This window comes from Camelina sativa, chromosome 5, assembly GCF_030686135.1.
Source record: "Camelina sativa cultivar CO46 ecotype springtype chromosome 5, ASM3068613v1".
Taxonomy (NCBI): domain Eukaryota; kingdom Viridiplantae; phylum Streptophyta; class Magnoliopsida; order Brassicales; family Brassicaceae; genus Camelina; species Camelina sativa.
In genome coordinates this window covers 3506467-3523179 of record NC_141884.1, presented here as the reverse complement: position 1 = coordinate 3523179, position 16713 = coordinate 3506467, and the positions used below count along the sequence as shown (strand labels likewise).

General features: G+C 35.3%; 3 protein-coding genes and 1 pseudogene across 3 annotated transcripts; all 4 read right to left on the bottom strand.

The window, feature by feature from the left end:
* Positions 1–3649: 3649 nt before the first annotated feature.
* Positions 3650–4307, bottom strand: LOC109133060 (protein ORGAN SIZE RELATED 1 pseudogene; annotated as a pseudogene).
* A 2472-nt stretch (positions 4308–6779) lies between these two features.
* Positions 6780–7950, bottom strand: LOC104788832 (transcription factor bHLH100-like). Its single transcript, XM_010514612.3, has 2 exons — positions 7535–7950; positions 6780–7257 (listed from the first exon to the last, which is right to left on the bottom strand). The coding sequence occupies exons 1-2, from the start codon at positions 7814–7816 to the stop codon at positions 6811–6813; spliced, it is 729 nt and encodes a 242-aa protein (XP_010512914.1). The 5' UTR covers positions 7817–7950; the 3' UTR covers positions 6780–6810.
* Positions 7951–9206: 1256 nt separating this feature from the next.
* Positions 9207–11186, bottom strand: LOC104785263 (uncharacterized). Its single transcript, XM_010510439.3, has 6 exons — positions 10682–11186; positions 10364–10470; positions 10069–10177; positions 9809–9970; positions 9533–9706; positions 9207–9439 (listed from the first exon to the last, which is right to left on the bottom strand). The coding sequence occupies exons 1-6, from the start codon at positions 10979–10981 to the stop codon at positions 9410–9412; spliced, it is 882 nt and encodes a 293-aa protein (XP_010508741.1). The 5' UTR covers positions 10982–11186; the 3' UTR covers positions 9207–9409.
* An 806-nt stretch (positions 11187–11992) lies between these two features.
* On the bottom strand, positions 11993–16043 carry LOC147943240 (uncharacterized). The gene has a single exon (XM_087512455.1). The coding sequence runs from the start codon at positions 15992–15994 to the stop codon at positions 14633–14635; it is 1362 nt and encodes a 453-aa protein (XP_087368581.1). The 5' UTR covers positions 15995–16043; the 3' UTR covers positions 11993–14632.
* Positions 16044–16713: the final 670 nt, after the last annotated feature.

Genomic DNA, 16713 nt, shown 5'->3' with positions numbered 1-16713 from the left:
GATAGAGACTCTTCGATAAAGCGATGACAAAGATTATTTAATTAGTTTTGTTCCTTTTTTTCTTACTTGAATTTGGTCAAATCTCCTTTCTGTTTTGTGTATTGTCTCAAAACTCGCCTACACTATTTCCCCGGATAAATGATCTCATATCATATGGATGATGATTACAAAGTTGAAGATCTAAATTTTGAGTGGTTAACACAACAACATCAATAAAATGTAGTCCTTGAATCGTGAGAATCAACAATTTCGTGATTAAATTTGAAACTGTTTTCTTTTAAATCCACTTGTTGGAAAATTGGAACGTAGTGTGTGAATAGATGCATGCATGATATTTATGAAGTCAATCCTTCTTTCTTTTTGATTTTTACATAGTTCGTCGAGTTATATCATTAGACCGACGATAATGCTCATCCCCAAACTATTTTCATACTATAACTCACATATTCGTTAGTCGTTACACAATCATGAGTTACAAACTCTTTTACCGGCCAGCCGTCGTGCCTAGCTATAAGTCAAATATATAACTTTTCTTCATTTGCAAAAAGCAATATTCGCACAAAGATATAAAAAAATGATTCAACGCTTGTACATGCTGTGGATTTGTTTTTTGGTCTGGTAGATATATTGAAAGGATAAACATTTACAACTTGTTTGGGTTATTAAGTGATACAATTCACCCAGTATATCTATAGCTTTAGAGTCTAGACCACAATAGTCAGTACTATGCACTGCAGTACGTATCTAGACAATTATTATTGGGTGTATAATTGAAAAATGGACTAAATTGATTGATAAGAACACTGATACACGAAGAAGGAGCATGCTTCTTGTTTTTTCTGGTACATTAACTTTAACAGTCAACGTTCAATGTACGCATGACCAAAGTAAGAGGAGCAATCTTACGTTTTGAAGAAATTAGGGGACACAGGAAACGAAGGGTAATCAAACTTAAGAAATAATACAGATCTTTAAAAAAAAAAAAAAAGATCAGAAATCAGAAATCACTTTTGACCATATTAAAAGAATCTAATTGTGTGTCGATGGCTTGTGACGACCAGATGGCGCATCCACTTAGTCTGTCTCTCGGACATCAAAGGACGATTCCCTATTTTCCAATGTGTAATAACATAGGTGTGGTCCACACCAGACCCAATGAAAAATCTAGTTGTACAAACAAACATACATTATTAGTATTAAATAAACAAGTGATCAATGTAAGATGATAAACAGTGTACTTATTACAAATTGTGGTGTTGCTGACTTGCAGTTATCAAGTGATTTGCGTCATATTATTAAATTAATCACATTTTCCATTTTATAAGATGTTTCAACTAAAGAGAAAATATTTCACATTTTTACAAAAAATATATATATTTTTACGTGTAAAATCAACTAATTATATCCTTTTTATAATAAAACGGAAGTACACAACATTGTTTCGTAAACTATATAATTTTAATAAGTTGGTTACAAATAGGTTATAGATTAACTGATAGATTAATTAGTTACAAATTAAATAGATTTTATTACTAGAGCACATTGTTTCCAAAAATTTTAAAGAGAATATTCCAAAGAATCATTTGATATCAACTAACTTACCATATTAATTTTCTTTTATTAAATTATTCATCAAATAAATTTTTTAATATCTAACTTAACATATTAATTTGTTAATTATTATTATACTTCACATCTCATTTATATATATGAGTCTATTTTGTGAAACAAATAAATTATCATATTATTTATTATAATTAAATAATAGTTTTATCTCCGGATATACCAAAAGTTAAATTTTTAAAAACAAATTTTAATTGTTCAATCTATAAAATATTCAAGCTTTAATAATACTATTCTTTAAAAATAATATCTATTGAATTAAAAAAATTTACTGAGTAACGGGTCAAAATTTGAATGTTTTTAAATTCAATTCATATTTTTTGTTGAATTTTATAATTTATATTATATAATAAACTTTAAATAATTTATTTTGAAATATTTTCAAAATATTGAAACTTTATATAAAAGTTAGAAACTAGAAACACTCTAAATTGATTTGTTATAGCAATGTCAATAATAATATGAAAGAATTTTAAGAAACCAAGTATATTAAAACAAAAATATAAAAATATATTAAATTACTCATAATATGATAATTCGCTTTTTAAAAACCAAATTTACAAAATTATGTCTTATAATGACATTCAAGTCATGATGTCGAATATACATTGTTGAAATAACTTCACATACATAAACTAATACGATATATTAAAATTTTATTTTAATATATAAAATATTTATAGCAAGAATACTTATCTAGAATCATTAATAATATAAAACTTACAAAATATGTGTCTTTTTCAAACCATCATATTTAGTATATGATTTTATTGTATACTGTTTTATCCAAAAAAACTTTTACAAACAATCACATAAATTATATTTTAGAGAAAAATTACAATATAAATAAAATGAATTTTAATTCGTGCTCTAGCACGGGTCTTAATCTAGTATATATATATATATAATGTAAATGATCAAAAATGTTTAATACATATTAAATTTGTAATAGAAAATTATTTTTGGAAAAAAATAAAAAACCTTATAAAATAGGACAGGAATACTATATTATCAAGTCTATCATTTTCAATATTTTTCTCTCGATTTTTTATATATTTTTAAAAAATTATACATCACAGCTTGACCATTTTTTGTTTAATTTAGTTTTTACCTTGTTTTTTTCTTCAAGTAATGTATGATGATGTTTGGAAAACATTTACATAATCTTTGAACATAAATAAAAATATAAATGATCTCCTTTTGTCGAGAAGCCATTTTGACCAAAGAGTCTGCCTCTGCCAGTTCATTACATTGGCGGGGAACCGGTTTGAAACAAAAACATGCAAAGCTTTTCGCCCAACGACATATGTCCTCAATCAAATTATTCGTGACGGTGTATTCTTTCTTTGCCTTTGGATTAAGTCGGTGAGCTCCATTTTTTTACCAGAAGTAGAACTTGCCACGCCAAACCGATTGTATCGCATGATTGGAAGATTTATACCTTCCGCAGAAATCGATGCAACCTTGATAACAGTTTGGTTTAAAAGTCTATCGTCATCGTATATAACTTCCAAGATTAGATGAAGATTTTTTTTTATTTTGCTTTATTTGCTAAACAGTTTGGATCCGAACTAAAACCAAATTTGGTTCAATTCAGTAACATCGGATTACATACTCTTATTAGTTACTCTCTCTGTTTCATAATAAGTATCATTTTGACACTTTGCACACAATTTAAAAAATACATATTAAAATATCTCTTATACCCTTAAAATTAAAATTAACTTTTGATATTCTTTAATGAATATGAGGTTAAAATTGGAAATTTATGCTTAATTGTACATTGAAAATCTAAAATAACACTTATTTTAAAACAAAAAATCAGGGACAGTCTTTGTGAAACAGTGTAAGTATTTATTGTACTTGGTAAAATGATGTCAGTATTTAATTTCCCGAAAAAGAGTTCGGATTGCAAAAAAATGGAAATAAAGAGAAAGTAAAAAGAAAAAAAATAGAGATAAACATGTATACTACAAGTACATACTCATACGTACATATAGTACGTATATAACAAGAAAGCTTCGACTTAATTTTAAAAATATTCTTCTTTAATTCATAATGTGACGCTGATTAGAAAAAGAAAAGAATTCTTCTACAAAATAAGAAAAGAAAAAAAAAACGAAGTGAAAAGAAAAAGAAAATTAATTGCTCAAAGAAAGTAATTAAACACTAAATTTACACGAAGTCCTTAAAAATAAAACTCGGAGATCTATCGCATGATCTTACTTGCACGAAAATAAAAGCCCTTAATACACATACACATATCAACACACTTATAGGTATTTGGTGTAATGCATATATGTATGTACATACGGTGCGCAAGTCGCGGACGTCAGGGGTCGAGTGAATCCACGGCAAGGCTAGGCTCATTAGAAGGAGAAAAAGCCAAGAAAACAAGGAGAACCATGAGAAGGAGAGGAAGGAGGAGGAGTGTCACCGGAGGCGGTGGAAGCGGCGGAAGGAACGGCGGAAGAATCAGAAGAAAGAGAGAGAGAAAGAGAAGAACTGCGACGGATCTTGCCGTGATCAAAGAACTTCCGGTCAAACCCATTGGTTTGGGTGTGACATCAAATCTCAGCCGTTCATCATGAACCCTCATTTTCCATTAGTTTACCAACTATTAATTTTTTTTTTTTTTTTATATAGAAATGTCTTAGATTCTTCTCTGCCTTTTGTGTCTGGCTCTAGTTATATATAGTGGCAATTGGAAAAGTTGAAATGTCTATCTCTTTCTATATATGTAGACATGTATATCTTATATATTTTGACACCCCAACAAGATTTCAAAATTTTCATAGCTAAATGATGTAAATACAAAATTAAATACAAAATTTAATGACAATCCAAAATATGTATAATTTTCAAAAAATTTCTGATTGATTTTTTTACTACTAAGTAGTACTTGCTTATGAAATATGTATAAAAGTATTTTTTTATTTTGTGAAATGTGTATTTTTTGGTTTAGGTATTTATGATTATGTTGACAAAAAATATAATAATTGTTAATGTTTTTGATTAGTGGTAATAGTAGTATTACTTTTTTACTTTTGTCGATGATTGTATGTACACCCTATTATTGACCCTGTCCAAAGTAAGAAAAAGACCCCAAGTTACAATAAAATAAAGAAATAATAAAAACCCACTTGAGAAAAGTTAGACTAATTAATAAAGGGATTGAGAGTTATTAGATTTTGGATTAGAAGGAAGGATATATAAATGCATGTCAAGAAATGTGCAAAAAAGGGTAATTCCAAAGTGCCGGTTTCAGGCCACAGCTGTGATTTATGTCTATATGTCTTGATTCAAATAATCAGCTAATTTCACACTCCTGCCTTTGTTTTTACTCTCTTTCGTGTTTGGTTGCTTCAACCATAATTGTTACTCCCTCTGTCTATAATGATTACTGTTTTGGCCTCTCTTTCTTTTTTTTTCTTCATTTCATATTTTACCATCCTCATTAGTTTGAATAATTTTACATTCCAATATTTTAAATATATAAGTAAGTTTTTTCTTTTTAGAATCTACAATGTAATCCATTATGTGAATTTAGAAGCTGATAAAAATCTATTGCTTTCGTTAGACTCCATTTGTAATAAGTAAATTGTAAAATGTTCAAGTTTAATCTAGTAGGTACATGATTATTATTAGTTGTACTGAAACTTCTGGAAGAATAAAAGGTTAAGAAATACTCCCTCCGTTTCAAAATATAGGATGTTTTAAGCAAAGCACGCAGATTAAGAAGTTTTTACTTTTAACAAGTTCAACCAATCAGAAACAATACTGTATAATATAAAATACTAAACTAATCTAAAAGTTGCATTGAAATTTGAAAACATCCTATATTATGAAACAACAAACTTCTCCAAAACATCTTATATTTTGAAACGGAGGGAGTATTTTACTGCAAGCAACGAGGAAAAAAGGTAGATGCATGAACACCACAAAGCTATTTAGATGTTTATAGGTATGTTGACGGAGACCGGAGGCTGATGTACTTTTCTGTACATTGTTTTTGGAGTTCCCAAGGAAGGAGGTCCTTTTGTCTACAGTCTTCTTCTTGAGAAAATCACAATCTTACATAAACAGTAATATTAAAATCAAAATAACAACTAAAAATTCTACTATTAACTACTAAAATAATTGAATTATGTTGGAAAATACTAGAAGAAAGTCTCATTAATTAGGTAGCAGAAACTTTGTTAAAAAAACAGAAGAAGGTAGCAGGAACAATTGATTCGAAAGATAATGAACAGAAAACAAATAAATAAAGGGAATATAAAAGCTATAACCAAATTTATTTAACTGATAAATTTTAATATAATTTTACAACTAGCCAATTTTAATTCCCTGCAAAAAATTGTGTATCGCACTACAAACCACAAAGTTGATGATTTAATGGCTTTAAATCTTTGGTGTACAATATAAAATGATAATATTAATGAAAATAAAATAGAGCATTTGCCGAATTTAATGAGATAGTAAAGCAAGTTGGTGGTGCCAGCAAAAAAAAAAAGAAAAAAAAATTAAGAAATTATCAATTTTCATTCATCATATAATTTTGAATTTGGGGGATGCATTGCACCTAACAGCACTGGTTTATATGCTTTCCCGTGGATTTGGCATTTCTTTGGTATTATTATTTGACCATTTGGTTGTTTTTCAACATTTTTCTATTTTAAGTAGTTTCCTTTTTCATTTGGTCTGCTCATTCTCAACTTGTTAGTTAGGCTTTACAGCTCCGTTGATGCAGTCGACCCATAAAAGTAATTATATTCCCTTTTACAATATTAGGTTTACAATTTACTTTTTTTTTTTTTTTTTTTTTGTCTAAAAGGGTTACAATTTACAAAAGAAGAAAATACGTGCGTAATCTGAAGCAAAGTGGGCCAAAATTATGTATCCAATTAAGGCCCAAAATTGATCATTCACCTGATCTTATCCTTCCCAATCGTACCAAAACTTTTTCAAACTTTATAGAGTCTGAATGTGGTTTCTCTATAAGTGAATTTGTATCCTTTTTCTCTCCCTCGAAGGTTGTGAATATTACGGCTTCAATATATACGAAAGCTTATATTTTGCCAAAAACAAAACCTTCTTGCTTAGGCAGAAGTTCATATACTTTTTCTAAAGAAGTTGGAGTTTTAAAGGAAGACAAGAAACGAACAAATGACATCATTAATTCTTGAATCATTTACATGAATTTCCACATTTCTCGTACAAGTACAACAGCCTATCACTTAGCTCTTCGGAATTCAGTTTGCAATTATCCATCCAAAGATGCAAAGTATAAAAGAGTCGCTCTCCTTGAGACCTTGAAGAAGAAGCATCCACAAGAACCAACCCATCTTCTTCGACACCATTCAGCACATTCCCAAACGAACAATTGCAAGTCTGTAACGATGAAATTTGGACCATCACTTCGGTCTCACCGAGCCTAGTCGCGGAAACTGTTGATGCATAACTTGTGACCCCTTTCTCTGGCTTACCATTTTGCTCGGTGTAAACGAGATCTCTTGGACCCGAGATTTGAAATGACAGCTCTTCTTTCTTTTTTATGAGCTTTTTAACTTGCTCTTGCAGCTCTGGTATGTACTTCAATGCCTGCGAAACTGTTGCGGAAACACTTAACTGCTTCTGCAAGAAATACACACAAAAGTATACGTCGTTTAGTTTTCTTGTATTATTATATAGGCCGATTCTTTAATGTTTTGGTTCGTTTGCTTTGAAGAAACACAACATATTACTATTCTTATCAAGATCACAACAGCAAGAGAACAAGGATAAGAAGGTTTTGGAATTTGCAATAAAACATTTGAATATTTTGATATATATATCTATATATCTATTGATGAAAATAAACGACTTTTTTCTAAAGTTTAGAAGTATACAAATAATATGAATTAGTGGTTACCGATTGATTGTTGGGCGGAAGACAAGAACGAAGAGATGAGAACATTGTGTTGATCTTCTTGCGACGATCACGCTCGCTAGCGTTGTGATTAAGCTTCCTCATCACCACGGGATTGTCTAGTACTATTCTACTTTTCTCCGACGACACATTCTCATGAGTTACCGTCAAGTCCGGCAATGGAAAATCAAGAAACGTGTTGGTTACGTCGTCGTTCTCAAAGAAGCTATGATCTCCGTAAGGCCAGCCGAAGTTGGGATATAATGGAGGGACAAGTGCACACATTTTGAGTTAAAGACTGTTTTTTGTCTCTCTCTCTAGAAGCTGTTTCGGTTTGGATTATGCTGGTGAGTTAGTTGGATTATTTATGTCTCAATTTATATATGTATACACACACACGGATACAAGAAAAATAGAAATAAAGAAATAACTCTGTGTTTATAAATGTATTTATGTGTGTTACAAATTAAAATACATGGGGGTCTCGAGTGGACGTGCGTTGACACGTGATTGAGCACTTTTTCCTCAAGCAGGAGCATGTTCGAACTTCGAAGAATCACCTGTTGACCTTCGGATTCATGCATTTTATACTTTATACATAGAGATAATATTACAATCTTCACTTTTATTTTTGTCAGAATCTTAATGCTCTTATTGAAAAAAAAAAATATCATAATTGTTTATATTAATTAGGGTTATCATCGTATGATTACGTGAAAATGTGAACTAATATAATGAGTTATAAACCAACAAATCTAAATACCTTTTTTGTGTTATAAATTCGATTTAATAACCAAAATTATTTAGTTAACAACATAAAAATGTCAATAGGAACGTACGTATTTTTTATAAAGAGATACAGAGTTGTGTATCCTCAAATTTTCCAAACATATGTTAGTTACTAACTTACTAAGGAAAATACTAACATATAACAACATTTAAACTAAAAACAAAAAAAAAGCATTATAAGTATATGATGCAGCTGGAAGAAAAAAGAAGAGACGCTGCTGATACACGTGGATTCACGGGTTTGGTGGCCGTCGACTATTGAGAGGCACGTGCAAATCACGTGGAATAGAGTGACTCAGTAATCATTACTTACAAATGAATTGCGTCTTATCTCTTATCTATCTATCTATCTATCTATCTTTAACAATCATTATTTATCAACTAGATCTTATATGGTATAGTGGTTATTGTTTATTTAAATGTATATTATTATTACGAGTGTTTACGATCATACGGCCAAAGTCGTTTTCTAGTGTCAGGTCAACTCCGGTCATCTCGGTCAGGTCAAAAGCCTTAGATTCTATTTCGACGAATAAAAGAGAGATGGCGATACCTGAGAATGTTTCCTCACTTTTCTAGTTAGGCCCCTTCAAATCCAAAGATCTAAATGGGCTTCTCTGACGACACCAAAGTAAACTATTAGGTAACAACATCATATTCATACATGTCTTAACTTTTGAATGTAGCACAATATATGTATCTCTAGAATGTGAAGGATTTGTCAACAATTCGGACTTCGGAGCATAACGTTAATAATTGGATTGAGTAGCATTCACTATTTTTGTCAACTTACACTTTGCAACATCTGGTATTTTATTCATACACATTGTCTAGGTTCAAGTTTGTAAAATTCTAAGCAAATGGCAAAAACAGTATAAGACTTCTGTTCAGATCAAGGATGATCATGAAGCTTTATTGATCGATCATAGAGTACATTATTTTCTGGGCTTTTTTTTACATAAGCAACAACATATACACACAAATTATACTACGAAAGAGAAATCAAATGTACAAAACTGCTCAGGAAAAAGCAAAAGCTAAAACTGAAGCCTGAACATGTCTGAACCAATTCTCTTATATGCTCTTGCTTCAGACCTTCACTCCTATCCGTTGAGCAACCTGCAGAACCAAAAAGATTCACATTCATTTTCAGTTGTCAATAAATTTTATTAACTCTTGAGAGATTTGAGGAAATCAGAGAGATTTGTTTACCTGTTTAAAGGAAGTAACTTCACTTCCCCATAGCCAAGCGTCACATCCCGCATCTCTAGCACCCCATACATCATTCCTACGGTCGTCTCCTACATGAACCGCATCCTCAGGTTTCACTCCTAATAACTCACAAGCTTTCAAGAAGATAGTCGGGTTTGGTTTCTCCGCTTCAACCTGAGTAACAATCAACCAAAAACCTTTAGTATATTTACACACTCACTCCCAAAACATTTCAGATCATCAGCAAAAAGATACAAAGAAATAAGTTCCATATACTTCTGCTGAAACAGCTACAGCATCAAACCAGTCTTCACATCTCAGTGCTCTTAGAAGAGGTCTTAACCGAGTATCGAAGTTGGACACAATGGCAACTTTTACACCCGCTTCTTTAATAGCCTTAAACACTTTCTCTGCCTCTGGATCACATAACTTCCACGCCTGTGAAAACCAAATGGAACAAATAATTATCAAGAGAAAGTTACAAACTTTTAACGCGTTTCCTCAAGCATATGGAGAAGTCAAAGCGGAGATCAAACCTTTTCTGTAGTAAAATAGCTGTAAAGCTCTTCAAAGTAGTGAGAATCCGAACAGCCTGTTGATTCAGTCACTATATACTGCCAGAAAGGTCTCGCATCATCTACATATCTACAAACAACAAAGGAATTCATAATCAAAAACACCACAACAAATGTATTTTTCCCCAAGTGTCAGCTTCAAGCCTAATCTTTCACACAGATATGCATCACTAGAGTCGTAATCATGATCAACAATGTAAAAAAAAAGTTTATTCCAAACAAATAAAAATGTCTCAGATGAAGAGAATTAAAATACCTAAGATGAGATCCACCCCATGGCTTCTGATAAGCTCTTCTGTATCTAGTAAGTATCTCAGCCTCCGAGTACTCAACTCCATACTTCTCTCCAACATTCTTGTATATCTACAGAGTCAAAATCACCAACACAGCTCAAAATCCACAAATTTAAAATTTCAATTCTAATCTTCTAAGGAGAAATCATAGTAAGCATCTCACATTCCGAACATAACAAAGCATTCAATCGTTTTCGAAACCATACACAGAACCAAAACATCAATTCCACTAAATATTCCATAGTATACTAAAAGCAATTTCCCATTGTTGAGAGAGAGACCTGAGCAGTAGGTTGAGCAGGAACAAGGAGAGTACCAACAGCATCAACAAGCAAAGCCTTGTGCGTGATATCACCATAGAGAGATCTCCTATAATCTTCATACTCCTTCAAAACACTTCCCAATCCGTAAACCCCACCAGATTCGTCATCCTCTACCACGACAACTGAAGATGATGATGATGAAGCAGAGGAGATCCAACGGCTGAGCAATGCTCCCGTTCTCGCGATCCGATCCGTTCCCTGAGTAATCCCACCGGAAAATAGAAGCGTCGTCGCCTTCCTCATTCGTAACGCCACCATAGCTCTCTCTCTCTCTCTCCGTGATCTGTTCCGTTGTCGTCTCGAGATTATAAAAGGGAGAAGAAGAAGCGTCGCGTGTGCCGAGAGAATCTTTGTTTTCACGCACTATTTAGTCATTACCCATAAGGAAGGGTAAAATTACAGTTATACCCTTTCTTATCATTAATTATCCGTTTCGAGTCTTTATCTATTCTATCCGGTAATCAGAGAGGAACTGGTGATGTGGCATACTATTAGTGGCTATTAAAATCATGTTTAGTGTCTCTATCTATCCCACATCAAATGAGTAGATAGATATGTACATGATTAATACTATATACGAAAGATGGGATAGGGTTTGAATTGAACATTGGTTTTCAAAGTTGAGATCCAGATTAAAGTTATGTATTCTTGACCAATTAAATGAAATAGTTTGTAGAAAGCTTGTTTATTTATGTAGATGTAGAATGGTATTTATACAAGTAGAGATGTGTAGAGATAGAGATAGAACTAGAGATAGAGATAGAGCTAAATTCTAATATGATAAGGACTCAGAGAAATATATAAAGTTATCTAAATCTTAGTAGTAGTTATCTTGATACCCTCCCGCAAGCTGGCAGTGTGAGATTCTGAATACCCAGCTTGGAAAGCAAATCATCAAACAGTGGTCCCGGAAGTGGCTTAGTCAGTATGTCAGCAAGTTGAGTCCTAGAAGAGACATGTTCCAAGGCAATAAGCTTGTCTTGAACAACATCACGAACCTGATGGCAATCAGACTCGATGTGTTTGGTCCGCTCATGAAATACGGGATTGGTGGCAATGTAAATGGCCGACTTGCTATCGCAAAATAAACGCATTGGACCGGGATAGGAAAAACAGAGTGACTCGGCGAGTTCCTTAAACCATTTGAGCTCACAAAGAGTGTCAGACATAGCGCGATATTCAGCCTCGGCGGACGAACGAGAGACTGTCTTTTGCTTCTTGGTTTTCCAGTGTATCGGAGAGTCACCAATAAAGACTATGTACGCACTGAGAGAGCGTCGGGTGAGAGGACAAGCAGAGTAGTCAGAGTCACAAAATGCAGAGATACGAAGGTTTGGACTTGAACTTAGCAAGATGCCCTGACCCGGACAACCTTTGAGGTAGCGAACAACATGAAGAGCAGCCTCCCAATGTTTCTGTAGTGGTTTGTGCATAAAAGAAGCCAACACCTGAATAATGTAACAGAGTTCAGGTCGAGTGTTTGCAAGGTAAATAAGACGTCCAACGAGACGACGATGCCGAGGAACATCCGCGGAAGGACCTTTAGCAACAGCAAGACCATGGTTGAGCTCAACAGGCGTCGGAGCAGGCTTACAGCCAAGAAGACCCGTCTCGGCGATAATATCCAGCGCATACTTACGCTGAGACAGAAAGAAACCAGCCTCACTGCGTGCCACCTCAATACCAAGAAAATATTTGAGGTTGCCGAGATCTTTCATATGAAAACATTTGTGGAGATAGTCTTTGAAGTCCTGAAGAGCCGTAGTATCATTGCACGCAATGACGAAATCATCGACGTACACCAAGATATGAATGCAAACAGAGCCTCAAACCTTAGAAAACAGAGAGTAATCTGCATACTTCTGAGAGAAACCAAAGTCGCGGAGAGCGTTGGCAAGTTTAGAGAACCAGCAGCGGGGAGCTTGACGGAGACCGTATAAAGATTTCTTGAGACGACACACCTTAGATGGATCAGAACAAGGATAGCCTTGCGGGAGTTTCATATAGACTTCTTCAGTGAGATCGCCATGAAGAAACGCATTGTGGACGTCCATTTGATGGACTTCCCAATTCTTGGCAGCAGCTAAACGAAGGAGAAACCGGACCGTCTTGAGCATGATAACAGGAGCAAATGTTTCTTTGTAGTCGACACCCTCTTGCTGATTGTTGCCAAGGACAACCAAGCGCGCTTTATGACGTTCTAAAGAACCATCAGAACGGTACTTCGTCTTGTATATCCAGTTGCTACCAAGAGCTTTCTTACCAGGCGGAAGAGTAGTAATGTCCCATGTATTTCTTACCAGGCGGTGAACTCATTTGACATTGCATCGCACCAAACTTTCAGTTGTGCCGCATCTTTGTAAAACTTCGGCTCATCCGTAAGTAAGACGGCTGCCATAAACAGACGATGCGATGGAGAGAAACGAGAGTCAGTGTGAAAATCAGCAATGGGATAAAGAGTGGTACCTGAGGGCGTTAACGAGAGACCAAGATCAGACGAAGAGAGGAGTGGACCGGGTTTATTATTTAGGCGCACAGAGTGTGTCACATAATCTCTTAACAGAACCGATGGTAGTTTCTGTCGATGACCTTTACCAAGCAATTCAGGGAGACCTGGAGAAGAAGGTGTTGGAGTCCGAGGATCAGCATCGGCAGGAGTGGTAGTGGAGCTAGAAGGTGAAGACGGTGGAGGAGAACTAGGAGTTGGAATATCCGGTGGAGAAGGTAGTGGTGTGGAATCCTGCGAGGAGACCGGAGGAAGAGCCGGCGGAGAGATAAGAGTTGAGGACTGACTTGGAAACAACCAATCATCAACCGTAGGATCACAGGCGTTCATAGGCGGTGTAACGTAGTCAGTGTTGTCAACACCAGGAAAAACATCCTCGGAGAAGATAACGTCGCGACTAAAAAAGAACTCATTGCCTTCAATGTCGTAGAGATGCCAAGCTTTCTTACCATAGGGATAACCAACGAAGATGCAACGACGGCTCCGGTCCCCGAATTTATCTTTATCACGAGAGCGACGATGAGCAAAACAAAGACAACCGAAGACACGTAGCTGAGTCTAGTCTGGTTTAGCATTGAATAGGACTTCATAAGGGGATTTGCCTTGTAGAACTTAAGTTGGAGTGTAGTTGATTAGATGTGCTGCAGTTAGAATACTTTCACCCCAAAAAGTGAGAGGGTGACGAGCTTGAAATAGACATGCTCGAGCAACATTAAGAATGTGTCTATGTTTCTTTTCGACGCGACCGTTTTGTTGTGGTGTATCCACACAGGAAGTTTGATGCACGATTCCTTGTTGACGAAAATAAGAAGAGAGGACCATGAATTATGTGCCGTTATCGGTCCGGACTGTCTTGACACGATTGCCAAACTGACGTTCACCATAAGCAACAAAGTTCTGAAGAAGATTTGCCACCTCTGACTTCTCTAACATCAAGTAAGTCCACACAGCGCGGGAATAGTCGTCTACCACAGTAAGAAAGTAACGTGCCCCACAAGAAGAAGGAGTCCAGTATGGTCCCCAAACATCACAGTGTATAAGTTGAAAAGAATGAGAAGATTTCGTTGTACTATTATTAAAAACTTCACGGGTTTGTTTGGCACGAAAACAAATTTCACAAGTGTGATTATGCGAAGATAAAGACAAAGCATCAAAAACTGGTAGAGAAGATAAAACACGAGAAGAAGGGTGTCCTAGGCGGCGATGCCAAAGTTCTGAAGGAGAGATTTGATGAGCAGCAGTCCGATGAACACGCGCAGCTGTAACACCCGTAAAATAATAAACACCGTCACGTTCCTCCCCCGTTCCAATCAGGGTCTTCGTAAAACGGTCCTGCAAGACACACAAAGTATCAGTAAATATGGCGATACAACCAGTTTGTTTGAGCAAACGTGAAACGGAGATCAATGTGCAATTGAATCAGGAACATAGAGGACGTCAAGGAGATAGTAATCTCGACTTAAGACGAGTTTGCCACGTTTTATGGCTCGAGAGGATTTCCCATCTGGAAAAGTAAACGCAGAAGGTAGAATGTCGAAGACGTCACTAAGGAGAGATAGATTTCCCGTCATGTGATGAGAGGCCCCTGTATCAATAATAATATCAGAGAATTTTGCTTTACTGGACAACTTTTCAGAAGAGATCGTAGTACGAGGAGTTTGAAGTAGTTGCAGTAGTTGAGATATCTGATTGGTGTTCCAGCCTACATTCGTTGGAGTTGTGGCGTTGTTAGAGATAGCACGAGGAGGATATGATCTGCCACGACCACGTCCTGAGTTAGAGAAACGACCGCCACCACGTCCACGTTGTGCAGAACCAGATGCAGAGTTTTGACGTTGTTGTTCTTGCCACCATTCAGGATAACCATGAAGGAGAAAACACTCAGAATTATCATGGCCTTTACGGGAGCAGTGAGTGCAGAAGCGATTAGGATCACGAGTGCGAACAGCAGCGACAATAGAACCACGAGACTCTTCAAGCTTGGAGGTATCGTGTTGGACAGAGAAACCGACAGCATCTGTTTTGACCTCGGAGTTGCGAGCAGAGTTGAGATGTTGTTCTTCACGAGTAACGCGTGAGTAAACAGTGTTGAGATCAGGTAGAGGGTCTTCATCAATGATTTTAGAACGTACGTTGCGGAAACGAGACTCATCAAGACCAAAGAGAAATTTGTGAACTCTGATGTCTTCACGTTCTTTCTCAATCTCCAAAGAAGCATCACACGAGCAGGAGCGGGTTGTCTTCAAAGTGTCAAGATCTTCCCACAGTTTGGAAAGACGACCAAAGAATTCTTGAACAGTTTGTCCTTTTTGGCAGCAGTTGTTGATTTCATCACGGAGTTGATGGATGCGGACACCACTTTTGACAAAGAAGCGACGTTGTAGATTATCCCAAAGTTTGTGTGCTTCAGGAACAAAAGTCACCGTAGAACGTATCTTTGGGTCGATGGATGTACGAATCCACCCAACGATCATTGAGTTGGTTGCTAACCAACGAGAAAGGTCTGGATCCGCAGCAGGTTTAACAAAAGATCCATTGATGAATCCAAGTTTCTGTTTAGCCTGCAACGAGTTGGAGAGTTCGGTTGCCCATTCTGAGTAGTTATCTCCTCGAAGGAGAACAGAGGTGATTAAAGCTCCAGGGTTGTCGGATGGATGAAGGTAGTAGGGAGAAGTCTCCGTTAAAGCAGAGGTAGAAACAGGAAGGGCTAGAGGAGAAGAACCGTCGCCGGAAGTAACAGGAGTGCCATCAGGATTAGTAGCCATTGTAGATGCAGAGGAAGCTTTTAAAAAAAAAAAAAATTTAGAATTTAGAAAGCTCTGATACCATGAAATAGTTTGTAGAAAGTTTGTTTATTTATGTAGATGTAGAATGGTATTTATACAAGTAGAGATGTGTAGAGATAGAGATAGAACTAGAGATAAAGATAGAGCTAAATCCTAATATGATAAGAACTCAGAGAAATATATAGAGTTATCTAAATCTTAGTAGTAGTTATCTTGATATTAAAAGAATAGCTTTTTCTTTCTTTCTTTACCTTATTGTATACTATAATGAATTATATATATGTGGTAGAGAACGGTGTTTTGCATGAATACATTCTTGATACAAACTTTCTTACTTGTCTGATTGATGATATATAGTAATCTCTTTAAAACAACAAATTAGCCAATAAAAGGAATGGATCTACACAATGATTTCTCTTTTTTGATATAATACTCCGATCATATCATGTGGTTTGGTATTTCACATGGGGACAAATATTATGGTTATTATCATGTGGCAAACCGTTTAAGTTTCGTTTGGATAAAGTTAATTATTCTCAATTTCTCATTCATCAGAAGAAGAAAAAGTAAGAGAATTGGGGCCTGACCAATTATGTGCCATGTAAAGTAATATAAGGATACAAATGATGAAACGGTCAATTCTAGAGGGAACCTCTTTACAAATACGTGGCTTAGAAATTAACAAACGGACCTACATG

Excerpts from the sequence above, each read along its gene's own strand:
- LOC147943240 (XM_087512455.1), bottom strand. The coding sequence starts at position 15,994 with ATGGCTACTAATCCTGATGGCACTCCTGTTACTTCCGGCGACGGTTCT.
- LOC104788832 (XM_010514612.3), bottom strand. The coding sequence starts at position 7,816 with ATGTGTGCACTTGTCCCTCCATTATATCCCAACTTCGGCTGGCCTTAC. Across the intron at positions 7,258-7,534 it reads TTCCGCCCAACAATCAATCG|AAGCAGTTAAGTGTTTCCGC; the intron begins GTAACCACTAAT and ends TATTTCTTGCAG.
- LOC104785263 (XM_010510439.3), bottom strand. The coding sequence starts at position 10,981 with ATGGTGGCGTTACGAATGAGGAAGGCGACGACGCTTCTATTTTCCGGT. Across the intron at positions 10,471-10,681 it reads CTGCTCAACCTACTGCTCAG|ATATACAAGAATGTTGGAGA; the intron begins GTCTCTCTCTCA and ends TTGACTCTGTAG. Across the intron at positions 9,707-9,808 it reads CTGTAGCTGTTTCAGCAGAA|GTTGAAGCGGAGAAACCAAA; the intron begins GTATATGGAACT and ends ATTGTTACTCAG.